This window comes from Cynoglossus semilaevis, chromosome 11 (assembly GCF_000523025.1).
Source record: "Cynoglossus semilaevis isolate Cse_v1.0 chromosome 11, Cse_v1.0, whole genome shotgun sequence".
Lineage (NCBI taxonomy): Eukaryota > Metazoa > Chordata > Actinopteri > Pleuronectiformes > Cynoglossidae > Cynoglossus > Cynoglossus semilaevis.
In genome coordinates this window covers 6,641,145-6,658,097 of record NC_024317.1, presented here as the reverse complement: position 1 = coordinate 6,658,097, position 16,953 = coordinate 6,641,145, and the positions used below count along the sequence as shown (strand labels likewise).

The 16,953-nt window shown below is 38.1% G+C and overlaps 1 protein-coding gene across 1 annotated transcript in view; it reads left to right on the top strand.

The window, feature by feature from the left end:
* Window positions 1-16,953, top strand: part of cpne5b (copine Vb) — an 86,639-nt gene that overhangs the window by 62,854 nt on the left and 6,832 nt on the right. The window contains exons 11-18 of the mRNA XM_017036922.2: window positions 3,582-3,623; window positions 3,816-3,891; window positions 5,575-5,628; window positions 6,476-6,537; window positions 10,686-10,732; window positions 11,767-11,948; window positions 12,168-12,295; window positions 13,590-13,692. Coding sequence (XP_016892411.2) covers window positions 3,582-3,623; window positions 3,816-3,891; window positions 5,575-5,628; window positions 6,476-6,537; window positions 10,686-10,732; window positions 11,767-11,948; window positions 12,168-12,295; window positions 13,590-13,692 — 694 coding nt within the window. The remainder of the gene's footprint in view (window positions 1-3,581; window positions 3,624-3,815; window positions 3,892-5,574; window positions 5,629-6,475; window positions 6,538-10,685; window positions 10,733-11,766; window positions 11,949-12,167; window positions 12,296-13,589; window positions 13,693-16,953) is intronic.

Here is a 16,953-nt window from a genome sequence, read left to right as displayed (position 1 = left end):
GCGTTGTTGTAATGTGGGAAGAATGGCTACTTAATTAAAGATGGGTTTTTCTTCACTTCTTGATAATTTCAGTCCTAAATCATGGACGGATTTTATGTATTTTTACATCTGTGAGTTATATATGGCTGACAGTCAATGTCAGTAATTCATTTTTTTTATTTCCTCTTACAATTTTTGTTGAAACAGAAAAAAAAACTATTCTCATGGTGTATACTTTACTTGAGTTTCATTTCTTTACAGACGGTAAATCCACTCCATCCTCAGCTGAATGCAGTGGACCGAGTTTATTCTGGTTTTATATGAACTCTCAGACAACACTCTGGTTATCATTAGTTTTGCTATCGTATCATGAACAGACAGTCAGGCAGCGCCCGTGGCACCAACTGCTCATTATCTCCTTGGCACTGCTCTCTCATGTCAAGTCAAGCGAATGTTGGATGAGGTACAGAGGCATCTCGGTGCGTTGAGAGTTGTAGTCTGTACATCAGTACATCACCGGACGACCCGGTGAATGGCCTCGCCCTAATTAGAACCCAAACTAAGTTTGGACCTAGAGTTACCTAGAGAACACAAGAGAAAAGTTGTAGACAATGCAAGGTTTATATATTTGTTTGTTTGGTTTTGTTTTTGCTTCACATCTCTAATGTTGTTAATAATATTGAGTTTTGGGATCTGAAACTGCGCCTTCTAGTGGACTCGCCACCCGCAGGTTCACGAGCAGTGTGATTCAGGTGGCGGTCACGACCTGGTAACAGATAAGCGGACGAAAATGGATGGATAGATGGGATCTGAAACCAGCTGTAGGAGTACAATTTTTCATAGGCAGATGGAGTATTACTTCAACAATTACTAAATTCTCTTAATGTGACTTTTTATTGTCATAAATAATAACAAAAACAAATGACTGTACTCTGACCCCGAGTGCTCAGGCTGTACTGTCGAGGGTCTCCATCTTTACTTATGACTCAGGAAACCTGGGTAATGTTGTCCAGCACACTTACTTATGTTTGGTGATGCAGGTCATGTAGCTGTTTGTTTATTAGCTTTTATAAAACAGAAACAATTGTCAGCTGAAACGTAGCCAAGAATAGTCACGTGAAAAACAGCAGTGATCAAACCTCCTGTAAAACACCATAATATATTATTATGGCTTAAATATATATTGTGATATACAATTTAATTACCAGAATCAGCAGTTAAGCACAGATCCAAACCAAACTTCACTACCTAATAAGTCACCAGGAAAACCAAGATCGATTACAGAGCTTGGGAGGTCAGACAGAGCTGTTTGAATATAAACATAGAACTGAAGATGAATGTTGTTTATCGGCCTCATAATGGTGACTAATAACGATCATTTCTGTTTGTAAATAAAATTAGTTTCTCTTGTCTCAGCCCTGTACAATAATACTGTGTCTTTTTATAACATTAATCACTTTTATTGTGTACTAAAAGATAAATTAATGTATGGGGAGCTGGTGATTCACATCATTACAGTTGTGCAGGGAACATTGGTTGTCTCTCTTCTTTTATATAGGACGAGAGTTGTCCAAAAGTATAGTTTTTAGGTTTGGACACATACGGTACGACAAAGATCTGGACTGCAGGCAGGACGGTCAAGAATGAAGAACTTGTTGTGTGCAGAATCAGGACTTTGTTAGTTCTCATTGTGAAATTTCAATTCAACTCCAAACTGACTCCATCTTTACTCCGTCTTTCTTTGTCCCTGTCATACAAATTAGAGAGAGGACGGTGCAACTGGGTGTGAAGAGCCTTTCGTGTTAAATGCTGGTACATTTTCTCCCCTCATCAATTATATTCACCTGCGTTACAGATAGAAGTGGAGTTCATTAAGGCTGCCTTTGAATAGCAGCTGAGGATACGTGTGGCAGATTAGTTTTTGGAGTGTATATTGTTCTGAGGGTTCAAGCTGCCTCTCACGGACTGAAGCATCTGACTCTGTTAATGGAGCTCTAAAATCGGAGAGCACAGGTTTGAAATAGAATAATAGAAAAGCTTGCTCGTCATTTTTGTTGTTCAGACCTTGGTCATTTGTTTATCATTTAATGATTTTCATGGTTTTTTTTCTTTTGTTTTTTTAATAATTCCATTTCTTTGACCATGTTGGTAAAGAAACATCCGTCCTGTCTCTACCACCTCAGTGACAAGCATATTTTCTGTACCTGGCAGTCTTGAAGATAACCTCAAAAGAACAAATTGTTACTGTGGAGTGACAGGTTTCAGGTGGCAGGGAGAAGTGAGGCTTATTTCAGGCACCTTTCAATTCCTTAGCGACAGGGAAGAGTCTGTGATGTGCCACTTGCTTTTATTTTCTTTGGATCTTCGCTGGTGTCAGTGCCTGTTTCAAGATGGAGCTGAAGAGAGACGAGTCAACATGACTCAGGGATGACAGCAGAAAAACTTTCCCTCTCTCTCTCTTTCTGTCTCTCCCCATCTCTCTTCTTCGAGCTTTCTGCAGAATTTCAGAGTTGAGGTCCATGAAACTTTTCTCACAGTCACCTGTGGGACTGCAGTGTCAAATAAAGACTTTTTTTTAAAAGTAGACCTAAATAATAACTAAACACTAAATATCTTCATTCAGAACAAGAAAAAGCACTGTTGGAATGTGGTATTATTTACATGTGACAACACAATGTATTCACCACTAAACCACGCTCTTCTACAAAGACTTGACAACAATATGGTTGTTGAAGTTAAGGTGTGAATATGAGATTGCAGTATTTCATGTTGATGTGTGGATTTTTAATGATTAGAAATATGTAAGAATAAATCTGTATTCGTGTTAACACTTCTGAAATAATTTTTTGTATTTTTTATTTCAATTTTTTTTCTTAATACAATTTGTATTGTACCTCAGTAATTCGATCTTTCCCCTGGTGTTGCCCACGTGTCTTCCTCTGTACCAGTGGCTCGATGCTGTTCCAGTGCTTTTCTTTACAATTCCTCCATGTAGAGGTCAGCCTGGTCAGCAACCAGTGCTGTTCCTTTGGGATTTTTGTCAGATATCAAGTTTTCTGCATACATAATAAGAGAGGCCACATAACTGACCCCAGATCTGCAGAGCTCGGCCCTGGTGGAACACAGAACAGAATCTGCTGTATGTTTCCTCACATTTGTTTTTCTGACGTGCGCCTGTTTCTCCTGGCAGTTCTTGTGCTGTTGAAAAAAAGAAATACAAAAAAGAATGATCAATTTATGTTCATTGAGTAGAGGTTACAAGAGGTGACAGTTACACGTCGATTTTTTTAGACTAGAAAACATGCAAAACAAGTGTTTCCAATCAGTCAGATGGCCTTGAGGTGCAGAAAAATTGGAAGTTGAAAGCACTACAGGATCATTTGTTTGAGTTTATTAAAATTGACAATAAATGACAAGAGGAAAATCTGCCTGATACGATCTTGAGCTCCAAAAACTGAAATGAATTAAATTAGCCATGTAACTCTATTCTATTCTATTCTATTCTATTCTATTCTATTCTATTCTATTCTATTCTATTCTATTCTATATAAGACTGTTTCCTGAATAACAATATCTTGAACCAATGTTTTATTTACTTCCAGAACAATCAAGGTTGAGGTGTATGACTGGGACCGAGATGGGAGGTGAGTGTGACTGCTCAGTTATACTGTCAATTAACAGCAATAGTAAACAAACAACAAATAGAAATATTATTTTCTGAAAAAAGAGTAAGAGAATACTACAGTTATATTCCAACCTGCTTATGAAACGCAGCCGTTCACTTGCTGTTTCATTTCTCATTGGTTTTTCACATTTTCTATTATTCCTACTGACAGCCATGATTTCATTGGGGACTTTACCACCAGCTACCGAGAGCTCGCCCGAGGGCAAAGCCAGTTTAATGTCTATGAGGTAAGAAATCCCAGTGTGTCCGTTGTTCAGAAACGTCTGTTGAATCCTGGGATCTGGATTCCCTCATCATTCCAAAGCTTTGCTGCTTAAATGATTAGCATTTCCTGAAAATGACAATGCGTCTGAATTGTCAAGGGTGAAGCTTCCCACTTCATATCCTGCAGCAAACCGATGTTTCTGTTCAGATGCAACAGAATCACCTCGATATTTCAAACCTAATTTGATGGGATATATTTGCCAGCTCCTCCAGCTCTTTATTTATTTTTCTGTGTTGAGTATTTTTTTTATGACTTTAAACTAAGATTAATTTCACTCTTCTAACCACGTGAATGCTGACAAACATACAAATGGATCTATTACCAAGAGCGTGCAGCAGGACTAATGGAAGAACAATCCACGGATTTAAAATGATTGGAGCTGCTCCTCAGAGCCCCTCTCTCCTAACCCTCACCATTTTGCTTGGATGTAAGTTTTAAAAACAACTATTCTGAGTTGGATGAACATAAAGAAAGGGGGCTTCGTTCTGATCCTCATCATGTATAGTTCAAGGCCACACACCAAAGGACAAATAAATGTCAGTCCCATTTCACGGCTCCCTCGGTTTTGTTTTTTTTTCTCTCCCACCCAGTGAGACTGAAAGGCCCTTTAGTTTTTGCATCAGCAGATTGTTCTGTGTGTCAGACAAATTGCCGTCCTTTCATGTTAAATTAGAGGCTGTCACTTAGGCTTTCACAGACATAGAGAACTGAGGTAATGAGCTGAGACTGACTGACATTTTTGTCTTGTTCTGCGGCTGATACAGTGCTGCTGTTTAAATCTAATTCTTTCACCTGACACCAGTCTGAGACATCACTTTTAGCCCAAAGTCCTAGAATAGGATTTATTGCTGCTGAATAACGTGCTTCAAATAGACTCGGTGTTTCTAAATGAAATGTGAACATTCGCAGACTTTCCCTGCCAAGTGGGTGTGTTGCATTAAAAAACACGAGTATGAATGTTAAAATTGCAATTTTTTTTTTTTCAAAATGAAACTCCAAATTACATTTTTATTTTGTGAATGAATATATAAGGCATGAATTGATTCCTGGATATAAATGAGTGAATACTTATCTAAGACATAGTTACAGGAGAGGAGCTGTTGCCATGAGCACAAAACAGTAACATTTAGACTACATGAGCATTTTGAAGAAAAAAAAAAGTCTGCCAGAGCAGCAGCCTTTTCCAGAAAAAGAACAAAGATTATGATGTGGTGCACAAAGGAAAGAAAGGAAAAACTAATCTTGTGCTACAGGATGGGAAAATGATGTTGTACTGCATATAGTACTAAGATACTTAGATCCATTTCTAGGCAGGGGTATCACAGGAATATACAGTACACTGGTGACCACCGACTGTTGAGCAGCACAGTGAACAGAACAGTAACAACGAGCAACGCTATACTACAGAAATACTACAGAAAAAGGGATTTGAACCTTTGCTACCTGAGGTGTCTGTCAAAATGATTTTCCAATGTGTTACAGACATCAGTTACTGATTAGTCTGTGTTCATCTGACAACATTTAGTTTGTCTGAATCATATCAACCATGGATGGATGGATGGATGGATGTTAATGCATTTGTTTATATTTATATACACAAACCAAACACTAGAGGTCTTGTTTACCTACATTTGTCTCTTTTCAGGTGATTAATACAAAGAAGAAAATTAAGAAAAAGAAATATGTCAACTCTGGAACTGTGAGTATCACCACGTCTTCTACTGCAGAATGACACTGTGTCTCTGATCCATACAACACATGTGCAGTGAAATACTTTTTTTTCTATTGCATGCTGAATCTATGAATGTACAGTAGTTTACCATTTTGGAGCAGTTTATGTTGCATTATATTGTTTTAATATTTTGAGCAGGTTTAGAAAGGTTTTTATTTATAAATTACTAGTAAAACTGTGGTAGGTGGTATAATAATAATAATAATAATAATATATTTTTATAGCTCCTTATATATCCAATTTACTCTATCATACATATCTACTGTACTGTTCAACGTGTTTATGTCAATAAAAGGGGAACAAGTGTGTCCCTACGTTCTGGTTTGGTTTTATGAAGCGTTAGATTTGAAGCTGAAGTCAACAGGAACATTATTTCATTATAATCAGTTCTTGATTTATGACGCCGGTTAACATTTTCCTCCGAATTTTTATGGGCTCCCATTGCTGGCCTCAGGTGTTTTTGAATAAAACATGAAGTCAGCATTTGAAATGATGATTCTCTTTAAGAAAATGAATCACCTTTGAACATCTCGTTACAAAATGGCATCTCTTCCATTTGTTCATGTGAAATGGCTGCACTTGACATGGACAGTTTGGGCTGAATAAGGAGGAATATGACTGTGAATATTGTTAGGTCACAGACAAGTCACATTAAGGAGCGACTGACGCAGACGCCCGAGTTTCCACATCGACCAAACATTTAACATCAAAGTCATGAATCTAAAAAATTAAAATTAAATTTGTCATCTGACTGTGAAAACCATCAAAAAGAGAGTTTGTGACATTAGATTTTCTTTAATTTTCTTTCCCCCAGGTGACCCTTCTCTCATTCTCAGTGGAGTCTGAATATACGTTCTTAGATTACATCAAAGGCGGGTGAGTACAAAAGACAGTTTAGATAAAACATGTACAAATTCACTCTTTTGATTTCTGCCACGTAAAGAACAATAAGTACTTAATAACAGAGCACCACTTAGTTTCATTTAATTTAACTGACTGCTTGACTTCTCTTTACTTCCATGTCGTTGACTTGTTTTATTTAATTCACGTGCCTTGACTTACCTTGACACCATACAGATGAAGTTGGTCTAAATCCCCATCATCTTCTTAAAGTTTAATTTGTCACAAACTTTACAATTCACTTCTCCAACCCTTGGCCGTCAGCCCAGAATATTTAATCGATTGTCAAATGGTGTAGCTCGGCCTTCCAGCCTTTTGTGCTGTTATCCCATCCCTCCTGTGGGAAACCGCTGTCCCTGCTTAGAACCCCACTGATGCAAACCAGGAGTAATGTTGTGGAGAGTCAAAGCAGAAACACATATGGAGCTCAGTGTCTATGTTTTAGTAATTACACGCCTCATAATTTATTTCACACTTTATTGGGAATGTGAAAACAAATGGGAATGTGAAGGTTTATGTGGTATCTCAGCAACGCAGTGGGAACAAAATGTGTAAAAATTTAAATGACACAACAAACAAAAAGAGCTGACGAGTATGTTGCAGGAAGATTTTGGTTGAGTGTTCTGTTCAGTTGACATTATACTGACCAGAATGGTGATTTTAATAGAATATATGTGTATATATGCAGATGACATGATCATTTAAATGAAGGTTTGAAAACCAGAGGATCATTTTTTTTTTTTTTTTTCTGGGACGATCACTAATCTAAAAGCGAAGGTGTTCAGGTTTTGTGAAAGAAAAATAAGCAAAAGCTTAGGCACAAGTTTGATTCTATAAATGATCAACATTATACTTTATACATGTGGTTTGCAGTAATCATATATAACTCCATAAACAACTCTATATAATATTAGTATTTTGAAAATAATCAAAAATTCTATTTGGTATTTTGACTCATCACTCTGCAAAAAACAAAGAGAATTTTAAAACTACAAAGAGTCAGAACAGACATATGAACAGATTCAACTTTGTCGGGGCGACATATTCAGGTCATGGTATGAAATCAAAGAACTCAATCGAAGAAATGATCAAAGTCTCTGCCATCACTAAAAATCAACTTGTTGCCCTAATTAAGATAAGATACCAGAGGACTTTCAAAATAGAGACTCATTAAAAAAAAATCCGATCTATTCATATTTACAACTTGAAAATGTAGTAAAAATGAAGGTTCTCAAAAATAGGAAGAAACTCACATGTACAGAAAACCACAACATACTACATATTTGATGATATGTTGTGTGACATTAATTAATATTGTATTTGTTATTAATATTCAACGTATATATTAGCAGCCAACCTGTATATAATATTAGTACAATGATACTGTATTTTATATAGTGAAATTACATTTTCCAATAATATTTTATACAAAAATCACTTATCAAGATGATATTTATCTAGAAAATCCATGTAAATAAATACATTTAAAAAGGCTGTTGCAATATCACTCTGCTAAAAAGTAACGTATGCCACATATATATACACATATATCTACGTATATAATTCAAGCAACCTGTCAAGTGGGCAGTTCTTTGATCTGCTCAGTCACAGGTCAGAGGCTCTAATGGCAGGACTGACAAGTTGGACCGATTATCGTTTTTTTATCAAAAATTCGTACAAATTATGAAACTTAGCGTTGAAGTTCTCCAACTGTCCCCAGGACAAATGGACCAATTTCTTAATGGAAAGAAGAAGTGAGGGTGAAGAGAGTTGGAAAGTTTGTTTCTTTTGTAGCTCTTCTCCATCAGCACATTGAATATAAAAGCTTCTGTCTTTGCAGAAAGTGAACTTTGACTTTGTCTCTTAGTTAATAACAACTATAATCAATGCTGCTTTTCAAAAAAAAAAAAGGCTTTCACTGCCGTCTAGGCCGACATCAATGGTCCATTGAGGTGACAGTGAAGGATGTCTGGAGCTTTTCAACAACTCAGTGGCAACAACAAGCTCTGATTGTAATATAATGACAGGGACCATGTCTCCACACTGATTATAGGTCAGCGCTGTTGCTGCAAACATATCATTTATTCCCCGCGTTTGATTGAATCAACGGCTTTGGTATGAGGTGGTGTGGAGCGAAGGTCAAGGATGTGCTGGAAGGTTCTGTCATCTGAGACAGATGTTCATTTTTCAAACAAATGTTGCTTTTGTACACTGGGATAATCAGAGAAAAGGAACGTTGCCGGTTGACATTACATCGACACAACGGAAGTATTTGTAGCAATCCTATTCCTTTAGGGGGCGCTACAAATACACTGTTAATCAATTAATCAAATTAAGTTAAATGCAGATTCATTTGTAAGTTTGTCTTAGTCTAGTCCAGTCATGGGTAAACTAAGGCCCGAGGGCTGGATGCGGCCCGTTCAGCTTTTTAATCCGGCCCGCCAAACCTTTCAAAATTATATAATTAATTTATATTATCATTATATTATATTATCTGCATTTTCCCTGCAATACCTACATTTCCCTAATAGATGGCGTAGAAAATGATGAAAACATTTTAGCATTTTACCCTTTATGCATGACTTTTACATGTCGTTTATCTTAGTTCACATGAATGCTCCATCTATCTACTCCTGACCCAACCCCCCTGTTCGATTTTAAGACAATTGTGGCCCGCGAGTCAAAACGTTTGCCCACGCCTGGTCTAGTCTGACCACACTAGATCGTATCTAACTGGAACCCTCTGGTGGCGGGCAGGAGTCCCATCGCTGTTGACCTAAATATCTATGCATGACAACAGACATATATACACACAAAAATACACAAATCGCATCAAGTTATTGTCCATAGCCCACTGACACCAACCTTAATGACCAAATTGCAGTATAAAAGCTACAAACCACAGTCTAGACAACATGACAACACATCATGTCAGTTCCTTAAGGTCACAAACAAGTGACGTTTTCATTGTTTCTCACACTACGCTGTAGTACAGCCGTCATTAAGCTACAACTGAAGAAAGACTTGTCAATATAAATGCCATATTTTATCAAGTACCAAGATCTTCAGTTCAATAAGAAGAAATCGGGGGTTCTCAATTAATTTTCTTTATTTCACACTGTTTCCAGTTCAACCCTCATTTCATGCAGAGAAAGTAACGCTGAGTCCTTATGAATTAATTAAACACATTGTAATTAATGCTCAAGTTGGCAGGGTGAGGATGTGGCATACTCTCCGTCGCTGCCCTAAACCGAAAGGTTAATGTGATTCCGTTAATTTTATTGTCATGCTGGAACCTACCTCTGGGCTGACTCTCAGGAGAGGCCGCCGTCGGAGCCCCCGAAGGCCCCGTCTCACTGTCGTAAATTAACAAGGAGGCGGGAGTGCTTCATCGGGGGGAAATTGGATTATGATTCCTCCTTAAGTGCTCCATCAGTCTAATTGTTACCAAGCTGAGGCTGCGCTGCACCTCCTGCTACACCGCCACGCAGAGGTGAAAACCGTGTCGCCAACTGATGGTAGCCTCTTGTTTAGGTTGGATTCAGATGAAGGCAGGAATCGACAATGAGATAATAAATATTAATGTGTTCATTAAAATATTAAAACAAGCCATGTGACTGGTCAGCGCCGGTCATCACCACAAAGTTTAAAAAGTATTTTAAATCTGCTTTTTTAACCAGTCCATTCTATTATTTATTTTCTCCTACAGGTATTCAACCAGCAAAATCAAAATTGTTCAAAATGGTCTTTGTGTAAGAATTACACCCCTGTGTAAAGAATATTGAAGTATGTACTGGGATAAAGAGCAAAAACAATTTAACAACAAGGTTAGAATGTGTACCAAGATAAAGTTCTCACCTCACAAAGGTGTCAACGCTTTGTCCAAAGTCATGTCAGTGCATTGAAAAGACATATGTTTATAGAATTGTTTGTAGTTAAGAGTGTTTTACTACAACATCAACATCAGCACTGACGTTTACACGTATCTTCACTGCAGTATCCTTGGGTATTTTAGCAGCCATTTTGAGAACTCTTTGAGACAGTTTTTAAACAGTTATTTAATTATGTTGTGTATGTCAGTAGGTCGGTGTCATTTCATGTGTCTTCTCTCTCCACTCCTGCAGGACACAGATCAATTTCACCGTTGCCATCGATTTCACAGCATCTAATGGTTAGTGCTTCTAACACTTCTCTCTCTCTGTATGTGTGTGTGTGTGTGTGTGTGCTCAGCATGTGTTTGTTTTCTTCTAAAGCCTTTGAAGAGCTATATATTCAGCTTACAACCACAGTCAACTCACTCCTATTCTTGAAGCTCCACTCAGGGCACCACCGTTCTGTAGTGTGTGGAACAGCAGGGAGCTACATTTCAAGCATTTCATTTGCAAGTAGACCTTGCTAAAAATACAGTCCAGGAGATGGTACATGGAATCAACCAACCACACGTTCCGTTAAACTGGATATTAAAATGGCGACATGAATTCAGCACAAAAAGAAACAAAAGAGAAAAATGATTGATTTTTAAAACTTCTTCTGAGGTGATTTTTCACCAGTGAAATCAAAGCTACAAGATAAACATTTTCAGTCATAAGATACGGTTTTACCAGCGACGTTTGTCGTCTTATGTATAGACAGTAGGGAGCGAGGGGTCATGTCCCCTCTAACCCCCCATCCCTCGTACCATCTGTGCCCATGCTTGCATGATCTGGACGCAACAACATTTTATCTAAATTAATCTCTCTTTTTCCTCTTTCACCGTCTGCCAGTGGCTGAGTTTCACCCCGAGGGTTCAATAAAGAATTGTCTTATCGTGTTTTCTAAAACAAGGACAGGCTAAATTATAGACTTCCTCGAAGGAAGCTGATAACATTCTATCATTGTTCTTGTCATTTTAATAAGAAAAATTTAAAAAAGGGAATATAGGGAACAATGATTGAGGTCATTGTCTCTAACAAACCTTTTTAGATGTTAATTAGTCATTTGTTAAAGCATGTCACACCCTGATGGATTTGTTCACGATAAAAACACTTATTAAATTTGCTGTTGTTATTAATCATCTTAGCCAACGTGAACAGGACGGCTCTGCCTGACCAAAATCATTTTTATTTCACTACAAAGTGATGGTGCAAACTGTCTCAGAGAACCCTGATGTTGTGGACTCCTCTGTGTTACATCAGTCTAATGACAGCTGTGTGGACTGGTCCACAGGAAACCCCTCGCAGTCTACATCTCTGCACTACATGAATCCATACCAGCTCAACGCCTATGCCATGGCCCTGAAGGCAGTGGGGGAGATCATTCAGGACTACGACAGTGACAAGATGTTCCCTGCTCTGGGCTTTGGTGCCAAACTGCCCCCTGATGGCCGGGTGTCACATGAGTTCCCTCTGGTGAATTCAACTGTGTCTCATTACATCTCTGATTATTGTGCTCCATGGATTTTCATTGGGGGTCTTCATACATTGAGGGTCTTCAAATGCTGCGTTGATCATCACTGTTTCATTTCTAATAGATTATTTTCATGTTCTGTTTGAGACCTTGATGCTACACGGTTTCATCAATGTCTTTGTCTTAACCATGAAATTGAATTGTTTCGCTCTATGCTGCAGAATGGAAACATAGAAAACCCATACTGCAATGGCATTGAAGGCATCTTGGAGGCGTACCATCAGAGTCTGAAGACGGTGCAGCTGTACGGGCCGACCAACTTCGCTCCTGTGGTCAACCACGTTGCCAGGTGTGAGGAAACTTATATTTATGAATGATTGTCAAACATTGAACGATGAAACTTTAGGTATAAATGTCTCCTTTATAATGACATCATCTCACCTCAGTTACTGCAGAGTAATGTTTCAAATGTTGCCAGTGTAATTTTCCTCAGAACCTGTTTAATGTGAGCTGTATCTAACAGGAAGCTCATTTATATCCAAATCTGTTGGCATTGAAGACATTTCAACACATCCTCATTGGACGAAGCTAAAAATAAATGTATTTTTTTCCAACATCTGATTTCTTTTTTTAAAAGAAGTTTGCAACACCTGAGAGATTCTTCCCAAAATGTTTTAGTTCTTAAAACCCATGGCCCTATGTTTATTTTGTTGTTTTGTTTTTTGTTTTAATGGCCTTCGTTTTGTAAAATACCATCAGTAACTTCACAGATACTTTTTTTTGTTCCCCATTTCTATTTTCATTGTCCATTCAAATGTAAATTCAGTCGTTTAATGTGACTTTTTTTTTTCTCTGTGATACTGTGTTTATGTTTTATTCATGTCTGGGAAAAAAACAAAAAAACACATTAAAATGGTCAGTAGAAAAAAACAGAGAAAAGAAACACATTTCTGTTCCTCAGATAAGTTAATGATGTTTTGTGTTTTTCAAAAGAAAAACAAAGATAAATGACGAACCTAATTAACCAAACAAACATCAACACTCCTGGGCTAATCTGTTTCCCTGCATCACCAATCAAACATCTACGATCTATAAGCCAACGAGGACAAAGACACACTTCCTCCTCCGATGTCTATCAGACATGATAAACAAACATCCCTCTCCTGATGAATTCAGATTAGCTGACAGTATAAAAACAGGAACAAATTTTTATTGTATGTTAAAACTCACTGATGCAGATTTTGACTTTGGTTCAGATTTGCTGCGGTGACACACCCACCTCCTGTTGTTTGCTCCTCTCACTGTTTCATTTGTGGAGCCTTAGCCACACAGCAATCATCTGATTGTGCCACAGCGCAGCTCAAACGGTGGCAAGGATCCAGCGCTGTGGAAAGACAGAGCCGCTGCTTAGCATCTGAATAGGTGAAGTAGAGGAGGAAGAGATACGGAGGCAGGAGAGAAAGTTAGAAGAAGTAAACTGAGTGAACAGGCTTTGTTTATTTAATCGTCTGTGCTGATTGGTTAGTTAACAACTGAGAGAGATCTGCATGTTGGTCCACAGAGGGTGAACAAAGGTGTGGTGGGGTATTTTGTGCATCAGTGATTCAATGTATTGCCTTGTGTGTGTGTGTGTGTGTGTGTAGGTATGCAGCTGCAGTGCAGGACGGCTCTCAGTACTTCGTTCTCCTCATCATCACAGACGGCGTCATTTCAGACATGGCTCAGACCAAAGAGGCCATCGTAAATGTGAGGATGAGTAAAGTTTTGTTTTTCTTAAAATACCGGTTGAAACTGGTTTTTCATCAATGACATTGTAGATACGTGGGCTGTATACTAAAACAGAAGACTAACATGCTTCAGATTTTTCAGCCAAAGGTATCTGAATAACAAAGGTTTGGGCTGTCCTTCAAAGAATGTATGTACTTGGTTTGGTTTTCATGTGAGACAAACACACTAACCCTATAGTTTTTATTTTTATTAGAACACCACCATTTGGAAATGTGTTGCAGTTTTTACAGTACACGACTGCTTAATCTTAGACCTGGTTAAAAAAAGGGAGAGTTCTACTGCACCAGCCTCCAGACAGAGACAGGTTTCCTCTGGAAATGGTCATTAAAACAACACCTTTTGACATTCCTCAATTCTACACTGAATAAGCCGGGGTTTCAACATTGGGTTTAAAAAGAAGAGTATTGCAGTGACCCAGTGAAATGATGCTACGAGACAGGATCACAGTTTAATTGTGATTTCCATCTTGTTTTTCTGGCCCCGAATGCAGGCTTCTACTGGCTGCTGCCAGACAATGTGAGACATTCACTGACTGTAAATTCCTAAACTGTCTTAACACACAGTCTGCAGTGTAAATAAGATGAGTCCATTCACTGCTATGCTTGAAGCCTGACCGTATATTGTGGGGTGAACTTTGCCAGAAATTGTTGGTTAAAAAGAGGTTTTCTGTTCAAAATGGCCACAACGTACGCTTGGGATTCTGTGGACCAGGATGGGAATCATTAGATTGGAAAACTGAGAGGAACACTAATGAAGAGGAAAAATAATGTTGAGGGCCATACAGTTTTATGGATAAAATAACAACAGCAAAAAAAAAAAACCAAAAAAAACAATATTGTGTATTTTTTTTCTTCTAATATTTTTCCAAAACTTGTTCTAACCTCTTCTCCCACAGCTTTTTCCTCCTCTTCTTCGTTCCTTCTTCTCTTCTCCTTCTCAGCCCAGAGCAGGCTCAGATCACCCAGCAGACTGGATTTAAAGGGAATTTGCGACTGTTAGTCAAAACATTAGAACAGCCACACCTTCCTTTTAAGATCTTGCCTGCTGCTCTATCGCACTTCTGCTGCTTTTCCTGCTTTTCTCTGAGCAGAGACTCCGCGGTGAGAGAGGACACGGAGCTGAGGTTATATGAGAATAAGTCTTTCTTTGTAACCATTCATGTCAACAGAAATGTTGAGCTAAGAGCGAGAGAAGTCTGAATGTGCAGAACTGGGAACATCTGTAATGGGTTTGCATTTCTACCTGCTTTTTATAATAATTATTCATTTTTCTGTATGGCTGTAATTTCTGACCCGGGGCTTGATGCACTTCACTATTGAAGTTTAATTGGACTCATAATAAGTAATGGGGTGAAGTAGGATTTCTAATTTTAGAGAAGGCTGTTTTATAAGCGAGAGATCTGCTTTCTACCTTTCAGACATTTTTCTTTAAAATCTTCATTGAATAACCATCAGTTTTTGTCTGGTTAGTTCTAGTTCTATCTAAAAAATAAAAAAATATAAAAATATAGATGGTTATTTTTAAAATGTTTTAGTAATGTGTTTTCTTTGGCTAACCTTTGACTAACTTTAGAATATTTTTATTAATAATAATTCCTTTTAAAAATTATTATTCCCAATCTTGTCATTCCTGGCGTAGACCATAGCACGTTCAACTCTGTCTCCTCTGTCTATTGGTATTATCAAGTACAATGACAGTCATCACAACAAAATCAGGTGATATTCATACTTTACGCCAGGGTTCAGTTCCTATGACATATTGCAAAATATGTAGGAAAATTGATGGTCAGGAAACTATTCTTTTCACACAGAGTTAGTCACAGCAGTGAAGACCACATGGACACAGTGACGTTGAAGTCTTTATTATCATCTACAATTTGTTCTTTCAAAAACCATGCCTGTGAGCTATAATGAAGGTCAAAAAGGTTTAAAAAAAAAAAAAAGGCGTACTACCAGCAAATGTGAACAGAGCCGTCTTCCCTGGCAGAATGTCAGAACAAGATCTTCCTTTTAAAAGTATACCTGGGGTGTGGTGACGTAACGGAAAAATGTTAAAAATCAGGGTTTATTAGTAGATTTTGCAGCTTGAGTCAATACCACACCAGTGGAATCCATTGACTTTTTGGCGATCTGTCTGTAGCGATCTGCTGTTCCACTACATTTCCTGTTTTTGGAGATCTAAAAGTTTTATCTGACCGTACCTCGTCACTTTGAAACGGTGATGCAGCTGGTGTTACATTTAGAGAAGATCCCTTCATGTCTATTATAGAAAGACATTACGTGAACTTGGCCATCAGTATGAAAAAAGTCAAGTTTGACACCATATTTAAAGACCCTAAAGGATCAGCAGGTGACTTCTTCTAGCATCTGAAGTATCAGAGTCAGTTCAACAAAATAATTTTTATTTCAAACTTTCAAATTGTTTCAAGCACTAACCCAGGATTCCACACACAAACTGTGGAACCCTGCACAGCTGGAATGACGGGAAAGTTTTGGACACATAAAAAGCCGCGTGCTGCCTCGCTCTCTTGCTCCGTTACACAGTGATTCTACCAATCCTCCCTCTGGGCCTGTCATCTGGGCACAGTTTTACCAACTTGTTTCGCAGGGTCCTGTCAGTGGCGCAAAATGTGAGCTCATCAATCACTACAGAATCTGCTGCTCTACAGATATAAACCCATCAATAACTCAGCACGCCCCCACCTCCGCTCCCCTCCTGGCTCTCTCTGCTGCCTTGTTCTCTCTGTGAAGCTATGATATTCCCCCTGTTACTCAAAGATATACTGCTTTTTGCTGACTCTCTCTTCACTTCTCTACCGGTACCCATTTATCCCCATCCGCTGTCTCCAGTCTCATTTTATAAGTTCTCTGCCGCGTTTGGTTCCTTTCTTATATTTTCTTCATGCGTCAGAGCTAAACCGTCTTTTTTTAGTGTGCTGTAAGAAAGAGAGAAATAAAATAATCCTGGTTGAATTAATCCTGAATTTGTTGACGCATGACTTTTGGCTTGCTCATTTCTTAAGAGTTAAGTAGTTTTGAACTTCGTTCAGATTTTTCCGTTGCCTGTGATTCATATTCCTATCAAATTATAAATAATTATTTTCATATAATTTATTTTCATTTTATTTTTTTATTAACTTGATCATTTGAGTCACTTAAACATGTTGAGACATGTCTATCAATGAGCTCAAACTTCTAATTAAACCTGGAGGAACATTTG